The 26,961-nt window shown below is 45.7% G+C and overlaps 1 protein-coding gene across 2 annotated transcripts in view; it reads right to left on the bottom strand.

Annotated features, from left to right (window-relative positions):
* Positions 1–17,835: 17,835 nt before the first annotated feature.
* TMEM214 (transmembrane protein 214) overlaps positions 17,836–26,961 on the bottom strand; it is a 51,969-nt gene continuing 42,843 nt past the window's right edge. The window contains exons 15-18 of one of the 2 annotated variants that reach the window (XR_011031298.1): positions 26,328–26,496; positions 23,945–24,096; positions 22,617–22,766; positions 19,484–19,570 (exon numbers count right to left, since the gene is read on the bottom strand). Coding sequence is in view for 1 of the 2 variants with exons in the window: in XM_068279914.1 (XP_068136015.1) it covers positions 19,444–19,570; positions 23,945–24,096; positions 26,328–26,496 (448 nt within the window). In the remaining variant the exon portion in view is untranslated. Of the gene's footprint in view, positions 19,571–22,616; positions 22,767–23,944; positions 24,097–26,327; positions 26,497–26,961 lie in introns of both variants that reach the window. The other variant, XM_068279914.1, reaches the window with a different exon arrangement.

Genomic DNA, 26,961 nt, shown 5'->3' with positions numbered 1-26,961 from the left:
ATAAGCACTTGGAAAAGCACTTATAGTGTGGCTGAGCCCTTAGGACTGGTGCACACTACGAGAGCTTTTTAAACACCAGAGATTTTTACCACTTCAGCCCACAGGGTTGTTTATTTTTTGCATCTGAGCAACTTTTACCTCCTATTCATTTGCCAATAACTATCTCTACTGAACACAATGAATTGATCTATATCTTGTTTTTTCCGCCACCAATTAGGCTTTCTTTGGGTGATACATTTTGCTAAGAATTATTTTATTGGAAATCTATTTTAACAGGAATATTAACCACTTTACCACCGCAGGTGTGTATATCTCCGTCCCTTTGCACAACCTTTAACCACTAGGGACGGAGATATACGCAGCTCCTGCGCTCGTGCTCGCCCGGAGATCAATGAACGGGAATAACCATTCCCGTTCATTGATCTAAGCCCCCAGCAATGATCGTCTGCTTCTATAAGAAGCAGCGCGAACATTGTGAAAAAAAAAAAAAAAAGTTTCCCAGCCTCCCTGAACTTCCTGCAAGCGTACTTCCTACGCTTGCAGGACACATTCACAAAAAGTTACTGTGGCCATCTTGTGGCGAAATAGTAAAATTACACCCAAAAGCATTGTTTATATACAAATACATATTTTTACACTATAAATTAACTCATTACCTCCCACACTCCCCAATTTTTTTTTTGTAATAAAAAAAAAAATACAATAAAAAAAAAAAAATACATAGTGATGGACGCAAATTGAAAAAAATGCACCTCTATTTCCAAATAAAATATCGGCACCATACATTGTGATAGGGACATAATTTAAATGGTGTAATAACCAGGACAAATGGGCAAATAAATTTCATGGGTTTTAATCATAGTAGCATGCATTATTTAAAAACTATAATGGCTGAAAACGGAAAAAATGATTTTTTCCCAAAATGTTTCCTATTTTCCGATTAAAACGCATTTAGAATAAAAGAATTCTTGGCATAATGTCCCACCTAAAGAAAGCTTAATTGGTGGTGAAAAAAAACAAGATATAGTTCATTTCGTTGCGATAAGTAATAATAAAGTTATAGATGAATGAATGGAAGGAGTGCTAAAGGTGAAAATTGCTCTGGTGCTCAAGGGGTAAAACCCCACAGTGGTCAAGTGGTTAAGAAAGAAATTGGAAAAAAATAATGATTTCTCAGTTTTTAGCCATTATAGTTTGAAATTAATACATGCTACCGTAATTAAAACCCATGTATTTTATTTGCCCATTTGTCCCGCTTATTACACCATTTAAATTATGTCCCTATCACAATGTATGGCGCCGATATTTTATTTGTAAATAAAGGTGCATTTTTTTCAATGTGCGTCTATTAGTGTTGGGCGAACATCTAGATGTTCGGGTTCGGGCCGAACAGGCCGAACATGGCCGCGATGTTCGGGTGTTCGACCCGAACTCCGAACATAATGGAAGTCAATGGGGACCCGAACTTTTGTGGTTTGTAAAGCCTCCTTACATGCTACATACCCCAAATTTGCAGGGTATGTGCACCTTGGGAGTGGGTACAAGAGGAAAAAAAAATTAGCAAAAAGAGCTTATAGTTTTTGAGAAAATCGATTTTAAAGTTTCAAAGGGAAAACTGTCTTTTAAATGCGGGAAATGTCTGTTTTCTTTGCACAGGTAACATGTTTTTTGTCGGCATGCAGTCATAAATGTAATACATATAAGAGGTTCCAGGAAAAGGGACCGGTAACGCTAACCCAGCAGCAGCACACGTGATGGAACAGGAGGAGGGTGGCGCAGGAGGAGAAGAAGGCCACGCTTTGTGAGACACAACAACCCCGGCCTTGCATGAGGGCAAGAAGCGTGCGGATAGCAGGCTTTGTACCGCCATGCAGTCATAAATGTAATAAAGATAAGTGGTTCAATAAACAGGGACCACGCGGCAACGCTAACCCAGCAGCAGCAGACGTGATGGAACAGGAGCAGGCGCAGGAGGAGAAGGCCACGCTTTGTGAGACACAACAACCCAGGCCTTGCATGAGGGCAAGAAGCGTGCGGATAGCAGGCTTTGTACGGCCATGCAGTCATAAATGTAATAAAGATAAGTGGTTCAATAAACAGGGACCACGCGGCAACGCTAACCCAGCAGCAGCAGACGTGATGGAACAGGAGGAGGCGCAGGAGGAGAAGGCCACGCTTTGTGAGACACAACAACCCAGGCCTTGCATGAGGGCAAGAAGCGTGCGGATAGCATGCTTTGTACCGCCATGCAGTCATAAATGTAATAAAGATAAGTGGTTCAATAAACAGGGACCACGCGGCAACGCTAACCCAGCAGCAGCAGACGTGATGGAACAGGAGCAGGCGCAGGAGGAGAAGGCCACGCTTTGTGAGACACAACAACCCAGGCCTTGCATGTGGACAAAAAGCGTGCGGATATAGCAGCAATGCTTTTTGCCGCCATGCAGTCATAAATGTAATACAGATGAGAGGTTCAATAAACAGGGCCCGGAAACGCAACACCATCCCAGATGTTCATTGGTCATGTTACTTGGTTGGGGTCCTGGAGTGTTGCGTAGTCATTTCCAATCCAGGATTGATTCATTTTAATTTGAGTCAGACGGTCTGCATTGTCTGTAGAGAGGCGGATACGCCGATCTGTGACGATGCCTCCGGCAGCACTGAAACAGCGTTCCGACATAACGCTGGCTGCCGGGCAAGCCAGCACCTCTATTGCGTACATTGCCAGTTCGTGCCAGGTGTCTAGCTTCGATACCCAATAGTTGAAGGGTGCAGATGGATGGTTCGACACAGCTACGCCATCTGACATGTAGTCCTTGACCATCTTCTCCAGGCGATCGGTGTTGGAGGTGGATCTGCACGCTTGCTGTTCAGTGGGCTGCGGCTGCATGGGTGTCAGAAAATTTTCCCACTCCAAGGACACTGCCGATACCATTCCCTTTTGGGTACTAGCTGCGGCTTGCGTTGTTTGCTGCCCTCCTGGTCGTCCTGGGTTTGCGGAAGTCAGTCTGTCTGCGTACAACTGGCTAGAGGAGGGGGAGGATGTCAATCTCCTCTCTAAAGTCTCCACAAGGGCCTGCTGGTATTCTTCCATTTTGACCTGTCTGACTCTTTCTTCAAGCAGTTTTGGAACATTGTGTTTGTACCGTGGATCCAGAAGGGTATAAACCCAGTAATTGGTGTTGTCCAGAATGCGCACAATGCGTGGGTCACGTTCAATGCAGTCTAGCATGAATTGAGCCATGTGTGCCAGAGTCCTACCAGAATCCTCATCATCCTCTTGTGAGCGTTGTGATAGTTGTTGTGATGCATCATAGTCGTCACCTTCCTCCTGGTCTGCTTCTGCTGACCATTCGCGTTGAATTGTGGAAGTCCAACGTGCACCGCTCTGGCCCTCGTCAGTGGTGGCATGAAATTCCTGCTCCAACTCCAGCTGTTCCTCCTCCTCTTCTTCGTCATAGCTGCTGGGGCCAGCGTTCCCTGAGGCGGATGGCCTGATGTTGGTACCATCACGCTGATCGTTTTCTCCTTCAGATTCCCCCAGTTGCATCATGACAGCTGTTTCCTTGATTTTTAACATCGACCTCTTCAGTAAACACAGCAGTGGTATGGTAATGCTGACTGAAGAGTTGTCACTGCTCACAAGCAACGTGGATTGCTCAAAATTTTGGAGGACTTGGCAGAGGTCCAACATGTTGGCCCAATCGGATCCACAGAAGCTTGGCAGCTGGCCGGATGCGCCTCGGTACTGCGCCGTCATGTACTGGACCACTGCACTCTTCTGCTCGCAAAAGCGGGCTAGCATGTGCAGCGTAGAATTCCAGCGCGTAGGGACATCACACAGCAAGCGATGGTGGGGGAGATTGAAGCGCTCCTGCATCTTGGCGAGTGCCCCCGAAGCAGTACTGGAATTTCTACAATGTTTGGACACTCGACGCACCTTCAACAGCAGATCGGGCACGCCTGGGTATGTCCTCAGGAACCGCTGAACTACTAGGTTCATCACGTGCGCCAGGCAAGGGATGTGTGTCAGCTTAGCCAACCTTAAAGCGCGAATGAGATTACTCCCATTATCACACACAACCATGCCCGGTTTCAGGTCCAGCGGTGCCAGCCACAAATCCGTCTGTTCCTTTATTCCCCTCCAAATTTCCTCCCCTGTGTGCTGCTTATCCCCAAGGCAGATTAGCTTCAGCAACGCTTGCTGACGCATGCCAACAGCTGTGCTGCACTGCTTCCACGATCCTACTGCTGCTGGGTTAGCGTTTCCGGATGAGGTACAGCTTTGAGATGCGTTGGAGGAGAAGGAGTCAGAGAGGTAGGTGCTGCTGTTATCCAGTGGGAGGGACGGCGGTGCAGCTGTTTGTGGCGTGGGCAACACCCGTGCCGTAGCAGGTGAGGAATCGCTGCCAGGCTCCACAAGGTTCACCCAGTGCGCGGTAAGGGAGATGTATCTACCCTGGCCGAACGCACTCGTCCAGGTGTCAGTGGTGAGGTGAACCTTGCAGGCAACGGCATTCTTCAAGCTTCGGGTTATTTTGCTGACCACGTGCTCATGCAACTCAGGCACTGCAGAGCGTGCAAAGTGGTAGCGGCTGGGAACCACGTAACGTGGGATGGCCACTGACATCATGCCCTTGAAGCTGTTTGTCTCCACCAATCGATATGGCAGCATTTCGCAGGCCAGAAGCTTGGCTATGCTGGCTGTTACTGCCACGGCCCGGGGGTCATTTGCTGGCAATTTCCTCTTGCGCTCAAACATCTCCGACACAGACAACTGAACCGTAGCGCTGCACACGGAAGGGCTGTTGGTTGTTGTGTTTGATGAACACTGGGAGACCTCAAGAGCACTACTCCGGAAAGTGACAGTGTCAGCGTCGTCTGATGTTTGTGAATGTTGTGAACCACGCAATGGCTGGGCTACTGCTGCTGCTGAGGCGGGTCTGGTGAACCCAAGGGAGGCAGTGTTGTTTCTGGTACCCTGTCCTGACGCGTTTGCCCAAAGAGTGGGATGTTTGGATAGCATGTGACGGCTCATGCTGGTGGTGGAGAGGTTGTTAATATTTTTCCCCCTGCTCAGGCGGGTCTTGCACACCTTGCAAATCGCCATGGTAACATCCTCAGTGCAGTCTTCAAAGAAAGCCCAGACTTTGGAGCACCTGCCTCCTTGCTGGCGATTTCTGTTTGCTCCTCTTTTGCCTCTCACTTGAACTTCCACGCTTGTGGTGCCTGAAATTGCGCGCCGCCTACCTTGTGGCACAAGGCGAACTCGTGCAGCAGTGTGTTCTTCAACAGACTCATCTGTGCTGCTGCTACGACGGCGATGTTCTCGTTCACAAACAAAATCTGGGTCTCTGTCCACATTGTCCATACCCTCCTCTTCCATCTCCTCAAACTCGTCATATGTCATTGTGGGCCACCGCCGTGGAGTAGAGCTCCCCACAACAACCTCTGCGCAGCACACTCCAACGTCGTCTTCCAGATCTTGTCGGCCGACCTCCTGCAATTGCAACCCCTCCTGCCCAAATTGCTCTGGGATTTGGGTTTCCGAGTCCTCTTCGGACTCGCCTCGTATTTCAGTGCGCGGTACATTTCCCACAGTTAACGGTTGTGAATCCAGGCACAACATTTCTGGCTGTTCCTCCATTGACCTTTGAAAGGTGGAAGTTTGTTGGGCTGGGAATAGCTCCTGCGAATACCCCATTGTGTCCTGAGGTAATTCATCGGACTGGTTATCTGGCAGTTGTGTGCGTGGTGTCGCTGCCGGTTGTGTCAGCTTTGTGCCCACTGGCTCCTTGTAACTGGCTGAGGACTCGGACCTCGTGCGTGATGTGCTGGTGCTGCTTAACCCACTGCTGGACGCTTGAGAGGTCATCCAAGTAATTATCTGGTCCTGTTCTTTTGGATTTGTGAGGGTTGTTGTCCTGGACAACATGGGTGGTATTGAGTGGGTTTTCTTGGGTGCTCCCCTGTGGCCTGTACGTGAACCGTCAGGGGAAACACCTCTTCCCTTGCCCCTCCCTCTTTCACCGGATTTCTTCCTCATTTCACTTATCCTTACAGTACACGCTGACTGGCAGCAGTACAGTGGCAGTACAGAAATGCTATACAGTACCACTATTCCCAGCAGCGACACAGAGCACAATGCTATACAGTGACGGGTGAGCGGTGTACCACTATTCCCAGCAGACACAGAACAGTGAACAGAATGCTATATAGTGTGGCTGAGCGAGCGGTGTACCACTATTCCCAGCAGACACAGAACAGTGAACAGAATGCTATATAGTGTGGCTGAACGAGCGGTGTACTACTGTTCCCAGCAGACACAGAACAGTACACAGAATGCTATATAGTGTGGCTGAGCGAGCGGTGTACCACTATTCCCAGCAGACACAGAACAGTGAACAGAATGCTATATAGTGTGGCTGAACGAGCGGTGTACTACTGTTCCCAGCAGACACAGAACAGTACACAGAATGCTATATAGTGTGGCTGAACGAGCGGTGTACTACTGTTCCCAGCAGACACAGAACAGTGAACAGAATGCTATATAGTGTGGCTGAGCGAGCGGTGTACCACTATTCCCAGCAGACACAGAACAGTGAACAGAATGCTATATAGTGTGGCTGAACGAGCGGTGTACTACTGTTCCCAGCAGACACAGAACAGTACACAGAATGCTATATAGTGTGGCTGAACGAGCGGTGTACTACTGTTCCCAGCAGACACAGAACAGTACACAGAATGCTATATAGTGTGGCTGAACGAGCGGTGTACCACTGTTCCCAGCAGACACAGAACAGTGAACAGAATGCTATATAGTGTGGCTGAGCGAGCGGTGTACCACTATTCCCAGCAGACACAGAACAGTGAACAGAATGCTATATAGTGTGGCTGAGCGAGCGGTGTACCACTATTCCCAGCAGACACAGAACAGTGAACAGAATGCTATATAGTGTGGATGAGCGAGCGGTGTACCACTATTCCCAGCAGACACAGAACAGTAAACAGAATGCTATATAGTGTGGCTGAGCGAGCGGTGTACCACTATTCCCAGCAGACACAGAACAGTGAACAGAATGCTATATAGTGTGGCTGAGCGAGCGGTGTACCACTATTCCCAGCAGACACAGAACAGTGAACAGAATGCTATATAGTGTGGCTGAGCGAGCGGTGTACCACTATTCCCAGCAGACACAGAACAGTGAACAGAATGCTATATAGTGTGGCTGAGCGAGCGGTGTACCACTATTCCCAGCAGACACAGAACAGTGAACAGAATGCTATATAGTGTGGCTGAGCGAGCGGTGTACCACTATTCCCAGCAGACACAGAACAGTGAACAGAATGCTATATAGTGTGGCTGAGCGAGCGGTGTACCACTATTCCCAGCAGACACAGAACAGTGAACAGAATGCTATATAGTGTGGCTGAGCGAGCGGTGTACTACTGTTCCCAGCAGACACAGAACAGTACACAGAATGCTATATAGTGTGGCTGAACGAGCGGTGTACTACTGTTCCCAGCAGACACAGAACAGTACACAGAATGCTATATAGTGTGGCTGAACGAGCGGTGTACCACTATTCCAAGCAGACACAGAACAGTGAACAGAATGCTATATAGTGTGGCTGAGCGAGCGGTGTACCACTATTCCCAGCAGACACAGAGTGGCAGTAAACAGAATGCTATATAGTGTGGCTGAGCGAGGTACACAGAGTGGCAGTAAACAGAATGCTATATAGTGTGGCTGTGCAAGCGGTGTACTACTATTCCCAGCAGACACAGAGTGGCAGTAAACAGAATGCTATATAGTGTGGCTGAGCGAGGTACACAGAGTGGCAGTAAACAGAATGCTGAGCGAGCGGTGTACTACTATTCCCAGCAGCGACACACAATGACTGGGGGGGACCCTGGCTAGCGTGGCTGGAGCGCGAACTACCCTGCCTGCCTACCCAAAGCTAAACCCACAGACAAATGGCGGAGATATGACGTGGTTCGGGTATTTATTTACCCGAACCACGTGACAGTTCGGCCAATCAGAGCGCGTTCGGGTCCGAACCACGTGACCCGTTCGGCCAATCACAGCGCTAGCCGAACGTTCGGGGAACGTTCGGCCATGCGCTCTTAGTTCGGCCATATGGCCGAACGGTTTGGCCGAGCACCGTCAGGTGTTCGGCCGAACTCGAACATCACCCGAACAGGGTGATGTTCTGCAGAACCCGAACAGTGGCGAACACTGTTCGCCCAACACTAGCGTCTATCACCATTTACAAGCCAATAGATGAAAAAAAAATTTTAATTGTAATTTTTTTAATAAAATTTTTTATTTGGGTAATTTTTGGTGTGGGATGTAAACAGCTAATTTTAAATGTAAAAAAAATGCATTTATTTAATACAAAAATGAATGTGGGTGTAGTTTTACTATTTGCCCACAAGATGGCCACAGTCAAAATGTCCTGGAAGCATACGATCTTGCTTCCAGGAAGCATTAGGACGACAGGAAACTTTTTATAACTCAGAAAAGCCGCAGCCTCTGATAAGAGGCTGTCAGTTTTTCTGCAGGGGACTTCGATCAATGAATGGGAGCTATAATCCCATTCATTGATCGCTGGGATAACGGCTGGTGGCGGGAGTGCGCGTAGCCTATCTGGACGAGAATGTTCATCCAGATAGGCTTAATTGGTTAAAAGCTCTTGCTAATGCAATGCTATAGGTGATTTTTACAAAATCACATCGCTCCAGTGTGAACATACACATAGGAGAACATTAGCAAGAGCTTTTAAAATCACAAAGCGCTTAGAAAAGCTCTTGTAGTGTGAAGGAGCCCTAGGGCTTCTTTTCCACAGACTGGTGATAGGCAGTGAAATTCCTCTCAAACTCTCACAACTGCTCACTGCTGCCTGGAAACTGCTCACTGCTGCCTGGTAACTGCTTGCTGAGCACAAAGTTCAACTGCCCGTGGCAATGAGCCCCTTATAAAGATCTTTTCCCTGGAGCACTTTTGTACGACTAGGTTTCCAGTGTTGTGAATGTGATTACCGTCAGATTTCCCGCACACAATTGTGGATGAGATTTGGCAGCCTATTAAAGTCAATAGGGAACATTCAAATTTGTGTGCGGGGAAAAATCTTATAGCATCTCGAGTAGGCCTGAACGATTTATCGTTTTTAGACCGAAATCGCGATCACGGAAATGACGATTCCGTGATCGCGAACGTGGCGATTTCTCACGATTTCCCCCCCTGCTGTGCAGCAGTGTACCATTTCAGGCCGGCAGTCTATCTCCTGCTTGCCGCTCCGTAGCGGCGACTTAGCGGCTCTCACTATCTCCTTCCTTGCGGCCACCTCCACCGCCTACGTCATCACCCTCCGCCTTGCCAAGCACGTCATTGGCTGGGAGGGCGGGCGGCCGCAGCAGGCTCTCTCTCTTTCGCTCCGCCCAGCCTAATACTTCATCAGCTGGTCGGGCGGCAAACTCCGCCCACAGGCTCTCGCTCTGTTTCCCTCCGCCTAGCCTAGCGCGTTATCAGCTGGGCGGGCGGCAGTACTGTCAGGCAAGAGTTTGTACATCAGTTAGATCATGCTGACACCCTGTATGTGCCTCATCCACTCTGTGTGTATGCAAGATGATGTGTGCTCGGCAGTGTGGGCACTGTGCATTTGAGCTGAGGTGACTGAGCTGGACTGTGTATACAGTAAAGTATATCACTGCCCAGCTCAGTCACCTCAGCTCAAATGCACAGTGCCCACACTGCCCAGCACACATCATCTTGCATACACACATATATATATATATTTGTGGTTCTGTTGTGTTAGGGCCTGCCGCCTGTAGTCTTGCGGCAATCACGTTGTGATCACGCGTTCCCTAATCTCCACCTTTTTTCCTCTAGTCTCTCACCTTAAATTCACATAATGCAGTAAGGTTTACAAACATGACAGACAATGACATTATACTACCAATTTGATAGTATGATGTTCTTTTCTGTCACTGCATGTTTGTAAATGTTACTGTGTACATTGTGAATTTAGTGCTAAAGCTGGATTTGAAGAAAATCGTGAATCGAATCGAAATCGCAATTTTTGACAGAAATCGTGCGATTCAATCTTTTCCTAAAATCGTTCAGGCCTAATCTCGAGTCACCTGTCCGAATCCCATATCCATGCACAGCTCAGCTACAGGGATTCAGCTGCGAGACATCACAGCTGTGCGGCATCGCGACTTGCAATAAGCATGCCAAGCCTAGTGGAGATGTAGCCGATAGAATAAAGGAAATACTGAGAAACCCCCATGAGTAGACTGACTAGTCCAACACCTGTGAAGTAATTTATAATGCATTTTTATCAGGGCAAAATGTCCTTATAAATTTGTGGTTTACATTTTACAATTTTTCATGTTAAGTGGTCCTTTAAAGGGGAACTTCAGCCTAAACAAACATACTGTCATCCAGTTACATTAGTTATGTTAATTAGAATAGATAGGTAATATTATCTCTTACCCACCCCGTTTTAAAAAAAACAGGCAAATGTTTGTGATTCATGGGGGCTGCCATCTTTGTCATGGGGGCAGCCATCTTTTTGGTTGAAAGGAGGTGACAAGGAGCAGGAGACACAGTTCCAACTGTCCTTTGTCCTGATAACCCCTCCCAGCTGCACACGCTAGGCTTCAAATGTCAAATTCAAAATGTAAAAAAAAAAAATTGCACCAAAACAGCAGGACGAGAACAAAATCAGAAATCCCATCATGCTTTGCACAGCATCAGGGGAAAAAAAGCCCAGGCAGTTTTCTTCTGTGCAGCTAAAAATGAGGCTTGTATAAGAGAAACAAAGTTCTGATGCTGTGAAACTGTTAAACACCAGGCCTTTTCAGTTCTGCTGAGTCGATTTTTAGTCTGGAGATTCACTTTAAGGCATTCACAGAATTTGCAGAAGATTCGACCATCAGATAGATTTCTGTTGGATGCCTGTCAAGTCGAATCTGACAGAAATCTATCTGATGTGTGCTACACACTAGGAACAGATTTACAATAGATTTCAGAATGAAATCTATTGGGAACGGATCTAAATGCATTATTGGACCATTACACCCAATGCAACTCTATGGGTCATCGATCTGCTGCCAGCAGCAGATCCACCTAGATTTTCCATCCCGTCAGACTGACCAAATCGAAATCAGCCACAAATCGATCAGCAAATCGATTGTGCATTGATTTGTGGCCAGTCAGTTAAATCGAATCAATCAATGGCTGAAATCGATCAGTGTATGGGCCCCTTTTCTACAGGCAGTTGAACTGTGTGCTTAGCAAGCAGTTACCAGGCAGCAGTAAGCAGATACCAGGCAGTTTCGAGAGGCATTTCACTGCCTATCAACAGTCCATGGAAAAGAGGCCTCACTGTGCAGTCTGGACCCTTATTCATCAAGGCAGGACATTGAGTCCCCGTGGCGAGAGGACATGGACAAGTCATGGTGAAAGGAAACTTCCAGCAATGGTTCTCCACTTGGTTAAGGGCCCTTTCACACGGGCAGTTGATTTTGCAGTTGCCAGGCAGCAGCAAGCAGTTGTGAGAGGTCGGGGGGTATTTCACTGCTTATCAACTGTCTGTGTGAAAGTGCCCTCAGAATTTTAACTCTGCATTTAATATACAAAAAACTGTTGACAATGTTGAAGCCTATGAGGAAGCAGCCTGATGAATCATGAAGCATGCATCAGGTATACATGGATAGTCCATTATGTGAATTCATATGTGGACTTTGCAGTATACTGTACAACTTATTGATGGACCCATCATTTGTGCTTGTGCTATATGTATGCATGGTTTTATGCATTGTATACTTAAAAGGACAACCGAGGTGACATGATGAGATAGACATGGGTATGTACAGTGCCCAGCACACAAACAACTAGTCTGTGATCCTTTTTTTCTTTCTCTGCCTGAAAGAGTTAAATATCAGGTATGTAACAGCCATAAAACACTTTCCTGTCAGTAAATGGCTTCTGAGAGCAGGAAAGAGATAAAAGGGTTAATAATTCATAAATTTGAGCTCTAGCATACTTCAATGAAGGCGTCATTGAGCATAGACAATAAAACCGTAAAAACTTAAAACTAGATTTAAACATAAAATAAAAGCGTGGGATATCGGGGGGGAGAGAGATTGCAGTGGGCTCACGAGTACTTCAAATGAGGCTTAATTGGCGCAGGTGTGCAGCAGGGATACAAGGTTTTTTTTTTACCAATAATTCTGCCATCAGCCCTGCGTTCCAAGCAGCTTGCACGTGTCCTATTGGTCGCGTTGCAAGCCTCACTATGGTGCACTTCCTCCTTCCGGCTTGAAAGAGGAAGTACGCCGTGGTGAGGCTTGCAACTCGACCAATAGGACACGTGCAAGCTGTTTAGAGTGCAGGCAGGACAGTGGAAACCATGGGTAAATGTCCTCTTGTAATCCAGCCACTCAGCTACGGCAATTAAGGCTAATTTGAATCACGAGTAAGCACTCTGATTACTCGTGAGCCCACCGATACCCGGGGGAGAGGGGGGGGGGGGTAGCGGACACATTGACATTTAGGGAAGCAGCGGCCAGGAGTTGCGTCACTTGTCCCTAAATCGCATGATGTTACCGCCACACGCCCGATACCCACATCAGCCAGAGATATTCCAGCGTGCTCTATCGATACATTCAACAGATTCCAGCCTGCTTGTTGTGGCACAGATTTTTATCCAATTCGAAGCGAATGGTCGATTGGCCGCAAAATCGATAGATCTATGGCCTCCTTTATCCCCTGGCTGTGGCAAACATTGTGACAGTAGCACTGAATACAAAGCCAACAGCACAGGGTTCTCATCTAAATGACTAAGTGAGCTGCTCTGCCTCCAATACTTTTCACACCTATAATTAACCCTTTCCACTCATATGTCCTGCATAGCGGGACATCGCAAATTTCTTGTTGCACTCGTATGTCCCGCTATGCAGGACATAATTTCAGCGGCGGTTTGCAGGCACATCTGCGGGGAGCAAAGTCCGATCTCTCTCACCTTGTATAGTGGGCATGTAAGAGTACATGCCCACACAGGTGGTACCCCCTTGCCCCAAACCAGAAGTGCGCGATCAGCACTACCAGGAAGTGACCAATGCATTGAATTTTCCTTGCATTTTCCTTGCTGATTCCTTTCTGCAGATTCCATGCAGATTCAATTGCAAAAGTTGCATAGAGGAGCAATGGCATCCTATGCAATGGACGTGGAGGAGCGTCTAAATAGTAGCCAGCATTTCATTGCTCTAATTCTCAGTTGAAATACCAAACATTGCATCGTGTGTAGTGACATGAAGACACCGGGTGGCAGGCATAAAACCACCTATTATTGCGAAACTTGCTCACGCAAGCCAGGATTACACCCAGGAAATTGCTGTAAAATTTACCATACCTTGGCTTTCTTCTCTGCTACCAGCCAATAAAAGTTGCCAACCTGTCCAAATAAGGTATCAAATTAAACGTTATAATGTGTTCTTTAAAATAAGATATACCATGTTACTATGTTATGTTCCATGTTAAAATGAGAGAGAGAGAGAGAGAGAGAGAGAGAGAGAGAGAGAATGCATTTCTGTAAAAAACAAACAAAAACTCAGAGCAGAAACGACTCCCTTTAGGAAAAAACTCAGAGTGGAAAGGGTTAAATAGGATCTGGAGTATCTCAGCTATGGCAGTTGCCAGCACTACTGACTCTGCCCAGTAACTTGGGGGTACTGTCATTACATGGATGACCTAATTTTGGGGCTAAACAAAATAGGCTAACCGGATAACAAGGTGATAGGTGAGAGAATTTCTTTCATACCACTGCTAATTTTAAACTTGTTTTGGTCCTGAAGGAATGAAACAAATTACCAACTTAAAGGGAACCTAAACAGAGGGATATGGATATTTCCTGTTAAACAATACTAGTTGCCTGACTCTCCTGCTGATCTCTTTGGCTGCAGTAGTGGTTTAGTCACACACCTGAAACAAGCATACAGCTAATCCAGTGTGACTTCAGTCAGAGCACCTGATCTGCATGCTTGTTCAGGGGCTGTGGCTAAAAGTATTAGAGACACAGGATCAGCAGGAGAGTCAGGCAACTGGTATTATTTTAACAGGAAAAATCCATATCCTTCTCCGTTTAGGTTCCCTTTAAAGGGACTCAGAGCTCTAGAAAATAAAAATGTATACATACCTGGGGCTTCCTCCAGCCCCATACGCTCGTATTGCTCCCACGCCGCCGTCCTCCGATGTCTGCAGCTCTGGTACAGAGTCCCCACACTTCCGTTAATCGGCTCCAGTCTAAGCAGGAGAGGTGCGCTCTTTGCGCATCTCTCCAGCAAATGCTGGAGAGATACATCGAGGGCGCACTTCTCATACATCAGACTGGCTCCGACTGACGGAAGTGCGGGCAGGGGTGCAGTTAAGGTTTTAGTGGCCCTAAGCAGTCCATAACTTGAAGCCCCCATCCACGGAAAAAAAAAATGGATAGCCACACCTCAAAACAGGTGTGGCCAAAACATGATGTGGGTGGAGCCAAATACTAGCAGTTTCTAGGCTAAATTGTACCCAGGGTGAGGGCGTAAAATGCACCCCCATCGTGGAGACATGTATAGGTGCCCACAGTATAGGTAGCCCATATAGTTGCCCCCAGCATAGGTTAGATAGGTATATGTCCCCCAGCATAGGTTAGATAGGTATATGTCCGCCAGCATAGGTTAGATAGGTATACAGTGGAGGAAATAATTATTTGACCCCTCACTGATTTTGTAAGTTTGTCCAATGACAAAGAAATGAAAATTCTCAGAACAGTATCATTTCAATGGTAGGTTTATTTTTACAGTGGCAGATAGCACATCAAAAGGAAAATCGAAAAAATAACCTCAAATAAAAGATAGCAACTGATTTGCATTTCATTGAGTGAAATAAGTTTTTGAACCCCTACCAACCATTAAGAGTTCTGGCTCCCACAGAGTGGTTAGACACTTCTACTCAATTAGTCACCCTCATTAAGAACACCTGTCTTAACTAGTCACCTGTATAAAAAACACCTGTCCACAGAATCAATCAATCAAGCAGACTCCAAACTCTCCAACATGGCAAAGACCAAAGAGCTGTCCAAGGATGTCAGAGACAAAATTGTAGACCTGCACAAGGCTGGAATGGGCTACAAAACCATTAGCAAGAAGCTGGGAGAGAAGGTGACAACTGTTGGTGCGATTGTTCGAAAATGGAAGGAGCACAAAATGACCATCAATCGACCTCGCTCTGGGGCTCCACGCAAGAGCTCGCCTCGTGGGGTGTCAATGGTTCTGAGAAAGGTGAAAAAGCATCCTAGAACTACACGGGAGGAGTTAGTAAATGACCTCAAATTAGCAGGGACCACAGTCACCAAGAAAACCACTGGAAACACATTACACCGCAATGGATTAAAATCCTGCAGGGCTCGCAAGGTCCCCCTGCTCAAGAAGGCACATGTGCAGGCCCGTCTGAAGTTTGCCAATGAACACCTGAATGATTCTGTGAGTGACTGGGAGAAGGTGCTGTGGTCTGATGACACCAAAATAGATTTAAATTTGGCATTAACTCAACTCGCTGTGTTTGGAGGAAGAAAAATGCTGCCTATGACCCCCAAAACACCATCCCCACCGTCAAGCATGGGGGTGGAAACATTTTGCTTTGGGGGCGTTTTTCTGCTAAGGGCACAGGACAACTTCATCGCATTAACGGGAAAATGGACGGAGCCATGTATCGTGAAATCCTGAACGACAACCTCCTTCCCTCTGCCAGGAAACTGAAAATGGGTCGTGGATGGGTGTTCCAGCACGACAATGACCCAAAACATACAGCAAAGGCAACAAAGGAGTGGCTCAAGAAGAAGCACATTAAGGTCATGGAGTGGCCTAGTCAGTCTCCGGACCTTAATCCAATAGAAAACCTATGGAGGGAGCTCAAGTTCAGAGTTGCACAGAGACAGCCTCGAAACCTTAGGTATTTAGAGATGATCTGCAAAGAGGAGTGGACCAACATTCCTCCTAAAATGTGTGCAAACTTGGTCATCAATTACAAGAAACGTTTGACCTCTGTGCTTGCAAAGAAGGGTTTTTCCACTAAGTATTAAGTCTTTTATTGTTAGAGGGTTCAAAAACTTATTTCACTCAATGAAATGCAAATCAGTTGCTATCTTTTATTTAAAGAAAACCTGAACTGAAAATCAAAAGTCAAAATAACCATACACAGGTCATACTTACCTCCCGTGTAGTCTACTCCTCAATCTCTTTCTCCTCTCCTGCATCCTGTTTGTCCACTGTGATCAAGGGAATTTTCTGTCCTCCATTTTGAAAATGACCATTACCCCATAACAGCTTTCTGGTCAGCACACTGTTAAACTGTCATATCGCCCACTTGAGCTATAGGAAAACAGACATTACTTGGCACATCAGTTGTCCACTCAGCTATAACTGACAGCAACTGATATATTTCAATTCTGACAAAATGTTGTCAGAACTCAAAGCGATTACTGTCAGAAGAAAATGGTGAGCTTCTGAGAGGAACTAATAGCAAGGTAACTATGTAATGTTCATTTGAAGTTACCTCATGTGTTTATTTTAAATAATTTTACTCAGTACAGGTTCTCTTTAAGGTTATTTTTTCGATTTTCCTTTTGATGTGCTATCTGCCACTGTTAAAATAAACCTACCATTGAAATGATACTGTTCTGAGACTTTTCATTTCTTTGTCATTGGACAAACTTACAAAATCAGTGAGGGGTCAAATTATTATTTCCTCCACTGTATGTTCCCCAGCACAGGTTAGATAGGTATATGTTCCCCAGCACAGGTTAGATAGGTATATGTCCCCCAGCATAGGTTAGATAGGTATATGTCCCCCAGCATAGGTTAGATAGGTATATGCCCCCAGCATAGGTTAGATAGGTATATGCCCCCAGCATAGGTTAGATAGGTATATGCCCCCAGCATAGGTTAGATAGGTATATGCCCCCAGCATAGGTTAGATAGGTATATGCCCCCAGCATAGGTTAGATAGGTATATGCCCCCAGCATAGGTTAGATAGGTATATGCCCCCAGCATAGGTTAGATAGGTATATGCCCCCAGCATAGGTTAGATAGGTATATGCCCCCAGCATAGGTTAGATAGGTATATGCCCCCCGCATAGGTTAGATAGGTATATGCCCCCAGCATAGGTTAGATAGGTATATGCCCCCAGCATAGGTTAGATAGGTATATGCCCCCAGCATAGGTTAGATAGGTATATGCCCCCAGCATAGGTTAGATAGGTATATGCTTCCAGTAGAGGGTGGGCGCAGTGGCGGGGGGAGTGGGGAGAAAGAAGTTACCACTTATCTGCCTGGATCCTGCACACAGCTTCTATCTTCAGCCTCTCATCGCACGTCACATCGGTAAGAGCTCCCCATGTGATGACATGCGGTTACATCATCACAGGGGGCGCTGGTACCATAGCGACAGACGCCGGGACAGGAAGTAGATAGAAGCTGTCAGGATCGAGGAAGGTAAGTGGGAACTTCTCTCTCCCCGCACGCCCGCCACCAGCAGCAGCAGAGCGATGCCCCCGCAGTGTGGGGCCCCAAGCGGGGGCTTGGCTTGCTTGTATGCTGGTGGGGACCCACTACCGGAGATGCAGACATCGGAGGACGGCAGCATGGGAGCGATCCAAGCATATGGGGCTGGAGGAAGCCCCAGGTATGTATAAATCTTTATTTTCTAGAGCTCTGGTACACTTTAGAAGCAATCCAACAACCCCGAACCCAGCACACACTGCCAAAACACAGACTTGGGTGTCACATTCTGAAATACTGTTGAATTTATTGGACTAAGTTCGACAGGAAGTCACAGAGGAAAATAAGCCATGACATCACAGGTTCCCCAACAATAACAGTTGTGGTGGACTTTTGTTTGGGAAAAACCAAAGACATCCGAGGGTTAAATGAAAAAATGTACTCTGGTAAAAGCATCACACTTGTCTCTAGACATGATGGAAAAACAAGTCAACAGGCTTACCCATGAAGAGATAGGAGTTGCGCAATTCACATTTTACTGACACCCCAGTGCATGTTCACTTGCCCTTAAAGTGGGATAAAACTGACATAATATTCAATAAAAATATTTTTTCCTACTTTGTATTATCCATAAAGTTACCATATTTGCTTTCGTGCACAAGTAATATTGCCTGCTTACAAATTACAAGTACAGTTTATCTGCTCTAAAAGCTGCCATTGCATTTTATTGCATAGCTGCTGTATTTATATAGTAAAACCCATCCAGGTATTTCTCAGCTGTCTCTGCTTTTACTATGTGTGGCAGCTCAGTTCCAGCACGCTGCTAAACGTTCACATTCCTTTGTGAGCTACAATTAGTAAACAAAAGATAAGATGTCACATGTGTGGATGCAGCCAGAAGCTGCCCACTGAAATAGAAAGTGCTGTGTTAACTGTTTGAATGCTGTTCTGCTACTTTTTTTTTGTAGTAATCGGTTTTATGCTGTAAATAATCTTTTAGAGCAAAGGAGAAATGCTGAGTTTCATACAGCTTTAATGTAAAGCAGCTAAACCTAGATATTGCTAGAGGGCGCTGTTAGAATTCAGGAGACCGGCTTTATATTCAGCTGATTAAACTGCCTGTCTTCCTTTTCACTAGTGCCCTCTACAGGTGCCTAGGTTCACTTGCTCTACAGGAAATATGTAGACAAGCATCAGGAAACCGTTGGCCAAGAGTTGGGAGTCTCCGAGTCCTCTTCACAGGCAAGATTTTCTATGCCCATTTCTTCCACAGAAACCAATGCATCTAAATATACTTTCAGCAAAGTGCACTTGCACTTTTAAATGTTGTGTGAAAATAGAAAAGAATTGACTTTATTTGACTAAAAACAAAGATGAGTTCTGTCTGTGCAGAGAGGATGACAGAACGAGAGCAACAATGACATCTTAAGACCGGCTTGCACACGAAGATCAGGACAACTCACTGAAGACAAGATGATCAGGGTCTTCTGGAGACGAGTCACATAAAAAAAAAAAAAAATATATTTACGATTGAGTCCACAGGAAAATGTTGAAGATTGTGCCGCAAAGGATGAAAGACAACCAAAACATCCACAGAGACCAGAAGAATGATAAGGACCTCTGGAAGAACCTTCTGAAGACCCAAGAGGAGGACATCAACCAAGTTTAGACCCCATTCCTTCAACAGATCTTAGATTGGGAGGTAGGGAAAAGCAGCAATCTCCTGAAGGGAATCAGGAATACGAGTCATGGAGAAGGCTTGACGTTTTCTCATCCCAGACCGTTCACGGTGGTCCCGTTGCAGCCGTTCCTCTTGCCACCCATAAGTTACAAAATTTGGATAAAAGTTAATTGAAGTCGTCGTGTATCAGTTCCCTTTGTTCCACCACCGCACTCTAGTGACTCGACATCATAGCAACAGCCCAGTCTTTGACAGCCAGAGTGGTGTTCTGAACAAATGTCCAAGAAGATTGGGTAATGCTGGTCAGGTGGTCCCTTGTGCAGTCCCACGTTACCTCTCCACTAGGAAGAAATTAAAGACAACATTTAGCAACAAATAATGGAATGAAAAGGATTGCATCACAATGGCCTCAATTCACTAAGATCATGCTGGAGATAATAAGGAAAGAGAAAACTTACCACCACACATCGATCTTGCCTTATTAAAGCGTAGAGATACGTTTTCACAGTGAGAGAGTTATCTTATCACTTCAGTCCTTAAGTTACCTCCTCTGTAGTTATTTTCACATGCAGTTAATTAACAGCCTGTCTTTAAAAGGTGCCTACACACGTCTGATTTTTCCAAACTACCGGTCATTCGGACAACAAATCGGGCGTGTGTACAAACGGTCGTTCAGCTGATAAGGATCGTTTGTACACGCACGATTTGACGTCCAAACGACCGGTCATTTGGAAAAATAAGACATGTCTATGTACCTTAACTTTAGAATTCTGGAGTTATTTTAAGGATTGAAGAGTTAACTTTAGAGATCTCTCCTTAACTTAACCAATTCAGCCTTCAGTGTTGTTTCTCCTTATGCATCCGTGCAACTTCCATCTCCCATTCATTCGCCAATAATTGTATCACTACTTATCACAATGAAATTATCTATATCTTGTTTTCTCCGCCACCATTTAGGCTTTGAGTGGTACATTTTGCTAAGAATTATTTTATTATAAATCCATTTTAGCAGGAATATTGAGAAAAAAAATGGAAAAATTCATTTATCTCTCAGTTTTCAGCCATTATAGTTTTAAAATAATGCATGCTATCGTAATTAAAACCCATGTATTTTATTTCCCCATTTGTCCCGGTTATTACACCAATTAAATTATGTCCCTATTACAATGTATGGTGCCGATATTTTATTTGGAAATAAAGGTGCATTTTTTTTCAGTTTTGCGTCCATCACTTATTACAATCCCATAATTTAAAAGAGAACAGTAATATACTTTACTAAATGCATATTAAAAAAGTTCAGTCCCTAAGGTAATTATTTATGTAATGTTTTATTGTATATTTTTATTATTATTTATTTTTTTACAAAAATGTATGTGTACCTATTGGGGAGTGTGGGAAGTAAGGGATCAATTTTAAAAGTAAAAAAAAATGTCATCTGGAAATTTTTATTTACAGATGTAATTTTACTATTTGCCACAAGATGCCCTCGCAACTCACTTCTGCATGCGGAAATTTAGCGGTCGGGACAGAAGGGGATTTGTGAAAGACGGAACAGTCTCGTTGACGGTGTCAGTCTTTCATACAAGGACTTAGATCAATGAATGGGAACTGTGTTCCCATTCATTGATCTCCGGGCTAACGGGGGCGGCGGGAGCACGCGCACCAGGGCTGGGCAGCAGTGCATGCTATCTGGACGGATATATCCATCCAGATAGACTTAAGTGGTTAAACACAGAAGAGTTAACTTAAGGTTTGCCTGAGGTAAAATGTTTCCTGAATACTAAATGCCTCATCACCATGGTGAGAACTCTAGAAACGTTATTTAAGACAAGAGATAACCTTAGTGAATTGAGGCCATGTAATAAAGCCACCAGCATTCTGTAGTATTGACCAGCATAATCAATTAATAGTTTTATTGGGTACATAACAAGACCTTTTTCAAGCTAAATTCTGCACACAACAGACCTTCACCCCCACAGGTTTAAATATGAAACCAAAAAAATATATAATTTTAAAGTGTGAGAAAGCTCACCCAGAAATTGCAGACCTGATGGGTCCTGCACACTTTAGTAAATGAACTTCATCTTAACCAAGGTGATACCTATATAACGTCACCACATCACGTTACATTATTCCTAATTTTCATGGTCTCAGATGTTCACCATTCAGGTTCCTACTCTTGGGTAACCCTGGGACACTAGAGTGATTTTGGGCACGTTGTTGAAGCTCCGACAATCAGCGGCGCTTTGCTAGTGTAAGTCCATGGTGTTGAGCACACTAGAGCACTTGCGATTTTGGAAATCGCAAAACGCAGGACATGCAGCATTTTGTGAGCATTTGGGCTCCAATGCATAGTAGGAGTTAGCTTAATTGCCAGAAAACATCTCAAATCGCTACCAAAATGCTGACAGGAAGCGGTAGTGTTTGCGCTTTGTGATTTCTTGTGTGTCCCAGGCCATAGAGGCCAAACAATCAATATACGATCACTTGCAGGCATGTAGGACACAATAGAGGATAATTTGAGTAATCCACAAAAAATTCCATAAGGTCCGCACACTCTAAATTACCAAGTCCTGTTTTTTCAAACAGGTGACAAACCATTCCACAAACCAACAGGTACAGGCACCAAGGAGAGGAGGTGATCAAAAGCAATTCCTGCTACAGAGAGAAGCATTTTGGATTTATACCCTTAATACAGTAGCACCAGGTGGCTTGAATACGAACAACAGCCTCACCTGCTTTCTGAAACAGAGGTGATCATTCTTTCTGTGACTACCAGCTTTTGGTTTGTGGAATGGTTTGTCACATGTTTGAATAAACAGGACTTGGTACTTTAGAGTGTGCGGACCTCCTGGAATTGGTGTGCGACTCCTCTCCCTGTGCACTTGATAATTTGAGTAATGCTGGGCATACACGGCTCGATACTTCTTATCAATCGAGCCGCTGATGGCTCGATTGATAATTTCCGACAGGTCCAATTGCCCGCCGGATCGATTCCCCGCTCGATACCGGCGGGCAGAAAAGAAAAACGAAGCGATGATTAGGAAGCGCCCGCGGGGATGAGCGGGAATAGATCCGAGCGGTGACGCGCCGGCATCGAGCCGTCGGCTTGATACCGGCGCACAAACGAGCTGTGTATGCCCAGCATTAGACTACATCTGGCTACAAACCGCTTTCAAACACAGTGCTCTTCAAATTGACCAGATACTCTTTAAGGGCTCAAAGCAGTATATGGACATTTTATCTGGGCAAAGAGGCAAATACTTTTTTGAAAACTGCACTTACACTTTAGCCTAACTTCATCAACAAAATGTTTTCTAAGGTTTGTGTAGGAGCTACTTTTCCTATGTGTAAAATCACATTCCAGAAAAAGCAATTTTAATGTACCTGGCCTGAAACACTTTCACCAACCACTTCCTGCAACACAGACTTCAAAAAAGATATGCACTGCAATATTCTTGGGAGGTAGTCTGTGACCCGCCCCCTCTCAGTCTGATTCAAGCTCAGCAGCAGCAATAGTCTTCAGTTAAACTGCTTCTGAACAAATAAAAAACAGTATTTGTAGCTGCAGATGCTTCAACGGACACAACGATGGTAACACTTTATTGCAGAGCCTTCCTGGTTACCTCTCCATGTTCCAGCGCTATCCCCCTCCCGGTAGAGTTCTTTAACCTCCCTGGCGGTACGCAGTTTCAAATGCTGCGTCTGCGAGAGGATTTTTTTTGAAAGATAAAATTTGATTTAAATGCTTAAGCTAGCATTTTGCTAGCTAACTGTGGCCCCCAAGTCCCCGGGCACTGCTCTGATCCCCCCGATCGCCGCCGGCAAGATTTACCCATCCGCAATCCCCCGAGAGCCACATCTTCACCATTTAGCTTAAGTCGTCGTTATGGCGACGATCGGACATGACATCAACGTCATGCACAGTCCCGATCCTCCCCATAGCGAAGCCTGGAGCCGATTGGGAGGCTGCGCCATCGCAGGATCCCTGGGGGGGTACGTATAACGGCGGCAATCGGGGGTGAGAGCAGAGGGACTTGGGGGGGAGGGGAGGCACATCGTTAGCTAGCAGAGTGCTAGCTTAAGTATATGATTCAAATTATATTAAAAAAAAAAAAAAAACTCTGGGGGCCATGTGATCCTCTCGTAGGTCGGGCTTACCGCCAGGGAGGTTAACCCAAGGCCGAATATGTTTTTGTCTCTCTTGGGCAGGCTTCAGAAGTCCAGAAGACAGGCGCAAATTTTGAGCTGGAGAAAAGCGGTGGAATGACAGGAAAGCAGATGTCCTCTTTTACTGTCTTACACTGCCCCCTAGTGACAAGTGGCTAAGGATTATCAATGAGATGCAAATATTTACTTTCATGCAGATTTATATGCAAATATAGGTAGCTTTAAAAAGGACCAATTTAAACCTGGGTGGGACTTGATTGGTCCATTTTCATACTGCCTATATTTGCATAAAAATTTACATACATTTGCTTGAACTCAGAAATATTTGCATCTCATTGATCATCGCTACAAGTGGCCATAAATACACATTACAGCAATACTAATTAGAAGCAGGGAAATGTAACAAATAAGAAATAAAAAAAAAATGTGCTAAAACAAATTGGCCTGGAGCAAGCCTCTACATAAATTGGCTGCTAAAGGGTTAAAGCACGGACATGATCGCCTTCTTTATTGAATAATAAATTCCATACTGTAAGTACACTTACTTGCAGGAGTCCACATACCGCTGCCACACTCGCTGTAGTGCTGCCACACAATACACGACAGCAGGCACTACGTAATTGTGATACAGATGGAGGAGCAGATCTCGAAGGTACTCTATGAAGTGGAGCACTGACTCTGGGATTTGGGCATGTACCTGCAAAGACAAAATAATAAGCATCATGATGGGTTTATATAGCACAGATATCTTCCACAGCACTTTATATAGTCGTGCCAGTGACTGGCCTCAGAGGAGCTCACACTCTAATCCCCACCATAGTCATAGCCTAATGTCCTACCATATTATTATGTATTTATATAGCACTGACATCTTCTGCAGCACTTTACAGAGTACATAGTCATGTTACTGACTGTCCTCAGAGGAGCTCACACTCTAATCCTACCATACTCAGTCTAATGTCCTACCATATTATTATTATTATTTATTATGTATTTACATAGCACTGACATCTTCTGCAGCACTGTACATAGTCATGTCACGGACTGTCCTCAGAGGAGCTCTAATCCTACCATAGTCACAGCCTAATGTCCTACCATAGGAGGGGTTTCCGGAATATACACGATGATCTGAGCTCTCCTTACCCACTGGATGAACCTCTGAGGTGGCAGACTGTCCTGAATATACACAATGATGACCTGAGCTCTCCCCTTACCCACTGGATGGACCCCTGAGGTGGCAGACTGTCCTGAATATACACAATGATGACCTGAGCACTCCTTACCCATTGGATGAATCCCTGAGGTGGCAGACTGTCCTGAATATACACAATGATGACCCGAGCACTCCTTACCCACTGGATGAATCCCTGAGGTGGCAGACTGTCCTGAATATACACAATGATGACCTGAGCACTCCTTACCCATTGGATGAATCCCTGAGGTGGCAGACTGTCCTGAATATACACAATGATGACCTGAGCACTCCTTACCCACTGGATGAACCCCTGAGGTGGGAGACTGTCCTGAATATACACGATGACCCGAGCACTCCTTACCCACTGGATGAATCCCTGAGGTGGCAAGACTGTCCTGAATATACACAATGATGACCTGAGCACTCCTTACCCACTGGATGAACCCCTGAGGTGGGAGACTGTCCTGAATATACACGATGACCTGAGCACTCCTTACCCACTGGATGAACCCCTGAGGTGGCAGACTGTCCTGAATATACACAATGATGACCTGAGCTCTCCTTACCCACTGGATGAACCCCTGAGGTGGCAGACTGTCCTGAATATACACAATGATGACCTGAGCTCTCCTCACCCACTGGATGAACCCCTGAGGTGGCAGACTGTCCTGAATATACACAATGATGACCTGAGCACTCCTTACCCATTGGATGAATCCCTGAGGTGGCAGACTGTCCTGAATATACACGATGACCCGAGCACTCCTTACCCACTGGATGAATCCCTGAGGTGGCAGACTGTCCTGAATATACACAATGATGACCTGAGCACTCCTTACCCACTGGATGAACCCCTGAGGTGGGAGACTGTCCTGAATATACACGATGACCCGAGCACTCCTTACCCACTGGATGAACCCTTGAGGTGGCAGACTGTCCTGAATATACACAATGATGACCTGAGCTCTCCTTACCCACTGGATGAACCACTGAGGTGGCAGACTGTCCTGAATATACACAATGATGACCTGAGCTCTCCTCACCCACTGGATGAACCCCTGAGGTGGCAGACTGCCCTGAATATACACAATGATGACCTAAGCACTCCTTACCCACTGGATGAACCCCTGAGGTGGCAGACTGTCCTGAATATACACAATGATGACCTGAGCTCTCCTTACCCATTGGATGAACCCCTGAGGTGGCAGACTGTCCTGAATATACACAATGATGACCTGAGCACTCCTTACCCACTGGATGAACCCCTGAGGTGGCAGACTGTCCTGAATATACACAATGATGACCTAAGCACTCCTTACCCACTGGATGAACCCCTGAGGTGGCAGACTGTCCTGAATATACACAATGATGACCTGAGCTCTCCTTACCCACTGGATGAACCCCTGAGGTGGCAGACTGTCCTGAATATACACAATGATGACCTAAGCACTCCTTACCCACTGGATGAACCCCTGAGGTGGCAGACTGTCCTGAATATACACAATGATGACCTGAGCTCTCCTCACCCACTGGATGAACCCCTGAGGTGGCAGACTGTCCTGAATATACACAATGATGACCTGAGCTCTCCTCACCCACTGGATGAACCCCTGAGGTGGCAGACTGTCCTGAATATACACAATGATGACCTGAGCTCTCCTCACCCACTGGATGAACCCCTGAGGTGGCAGACTGTCCTGAATATACACAATGATGACCTAAGCACTCCTTACCCACTGGATGAATCCCGGAAGATTGTCTTTTAAGTATGTGAGGAATATTGAACACTTGTCCACTGTGTACAGCGCTCCATCTCGGCTCTTCTCCCATAGCGTCTCCAGTCCTGGACCCAATACGTCCACCGCCTGGGCGTAATACACCGGCACGTTCCTCTCCAGCCAGCTAAGCAATGACAATACTATGGCAATTACTATGAGAGCAATTTATTTATTATGTAACAAGTATTTACAGTGCCAGGGAAAAAAAGGAAAACATCTTTCTTAGAGGGACTCCTTGGCTTATAATGTCTCGTGCTGCCCAGGACTGGAGTCGGTACAAAACTCATCCAGCCCAGACTCCTCAGTTTAGGATTCCACCGATCAAAGACTCCTCTAATTTACAACTAACAAGCTTGCTCACTGAAAGCATGCATTTCATCGCTGCCCAAACTTCGGACTTTTAAAGCTATATTAAGATGGCATCTGCTTTTGGGAACAAAAAGTTCCTGGCCAGGAAGCTGACACTCTAACCTGTCAGCCATTCCGGCCTGTTATTGCCAACGTGAATGTCCCAGCAAGTCCTCTGCATAATCAGATTTACCGGAGCCCCATATCTGCTATTTTAGGTATACAATCACAATCAGATATG

Source organism: Hyperolius riggenbachi, chromosome 4 (assembly GCF_040937935.1).
Source record: "Hyperolius riggenbachi isolate aHypRig1 chromosome 4, aHypRig1.pri, whole genome shotgun sequence".
NCBI classification, from domain to species: domain Eukaryota; kingdom Metazoa; phylum Chordata; class Amphibia; order Anura; family Hyperoliidae; genus Hyperolius; species Hyperolius riggenbachi.
This window is presented reverse-complemented; position numbering and strand designations above follow the sequence as displayed.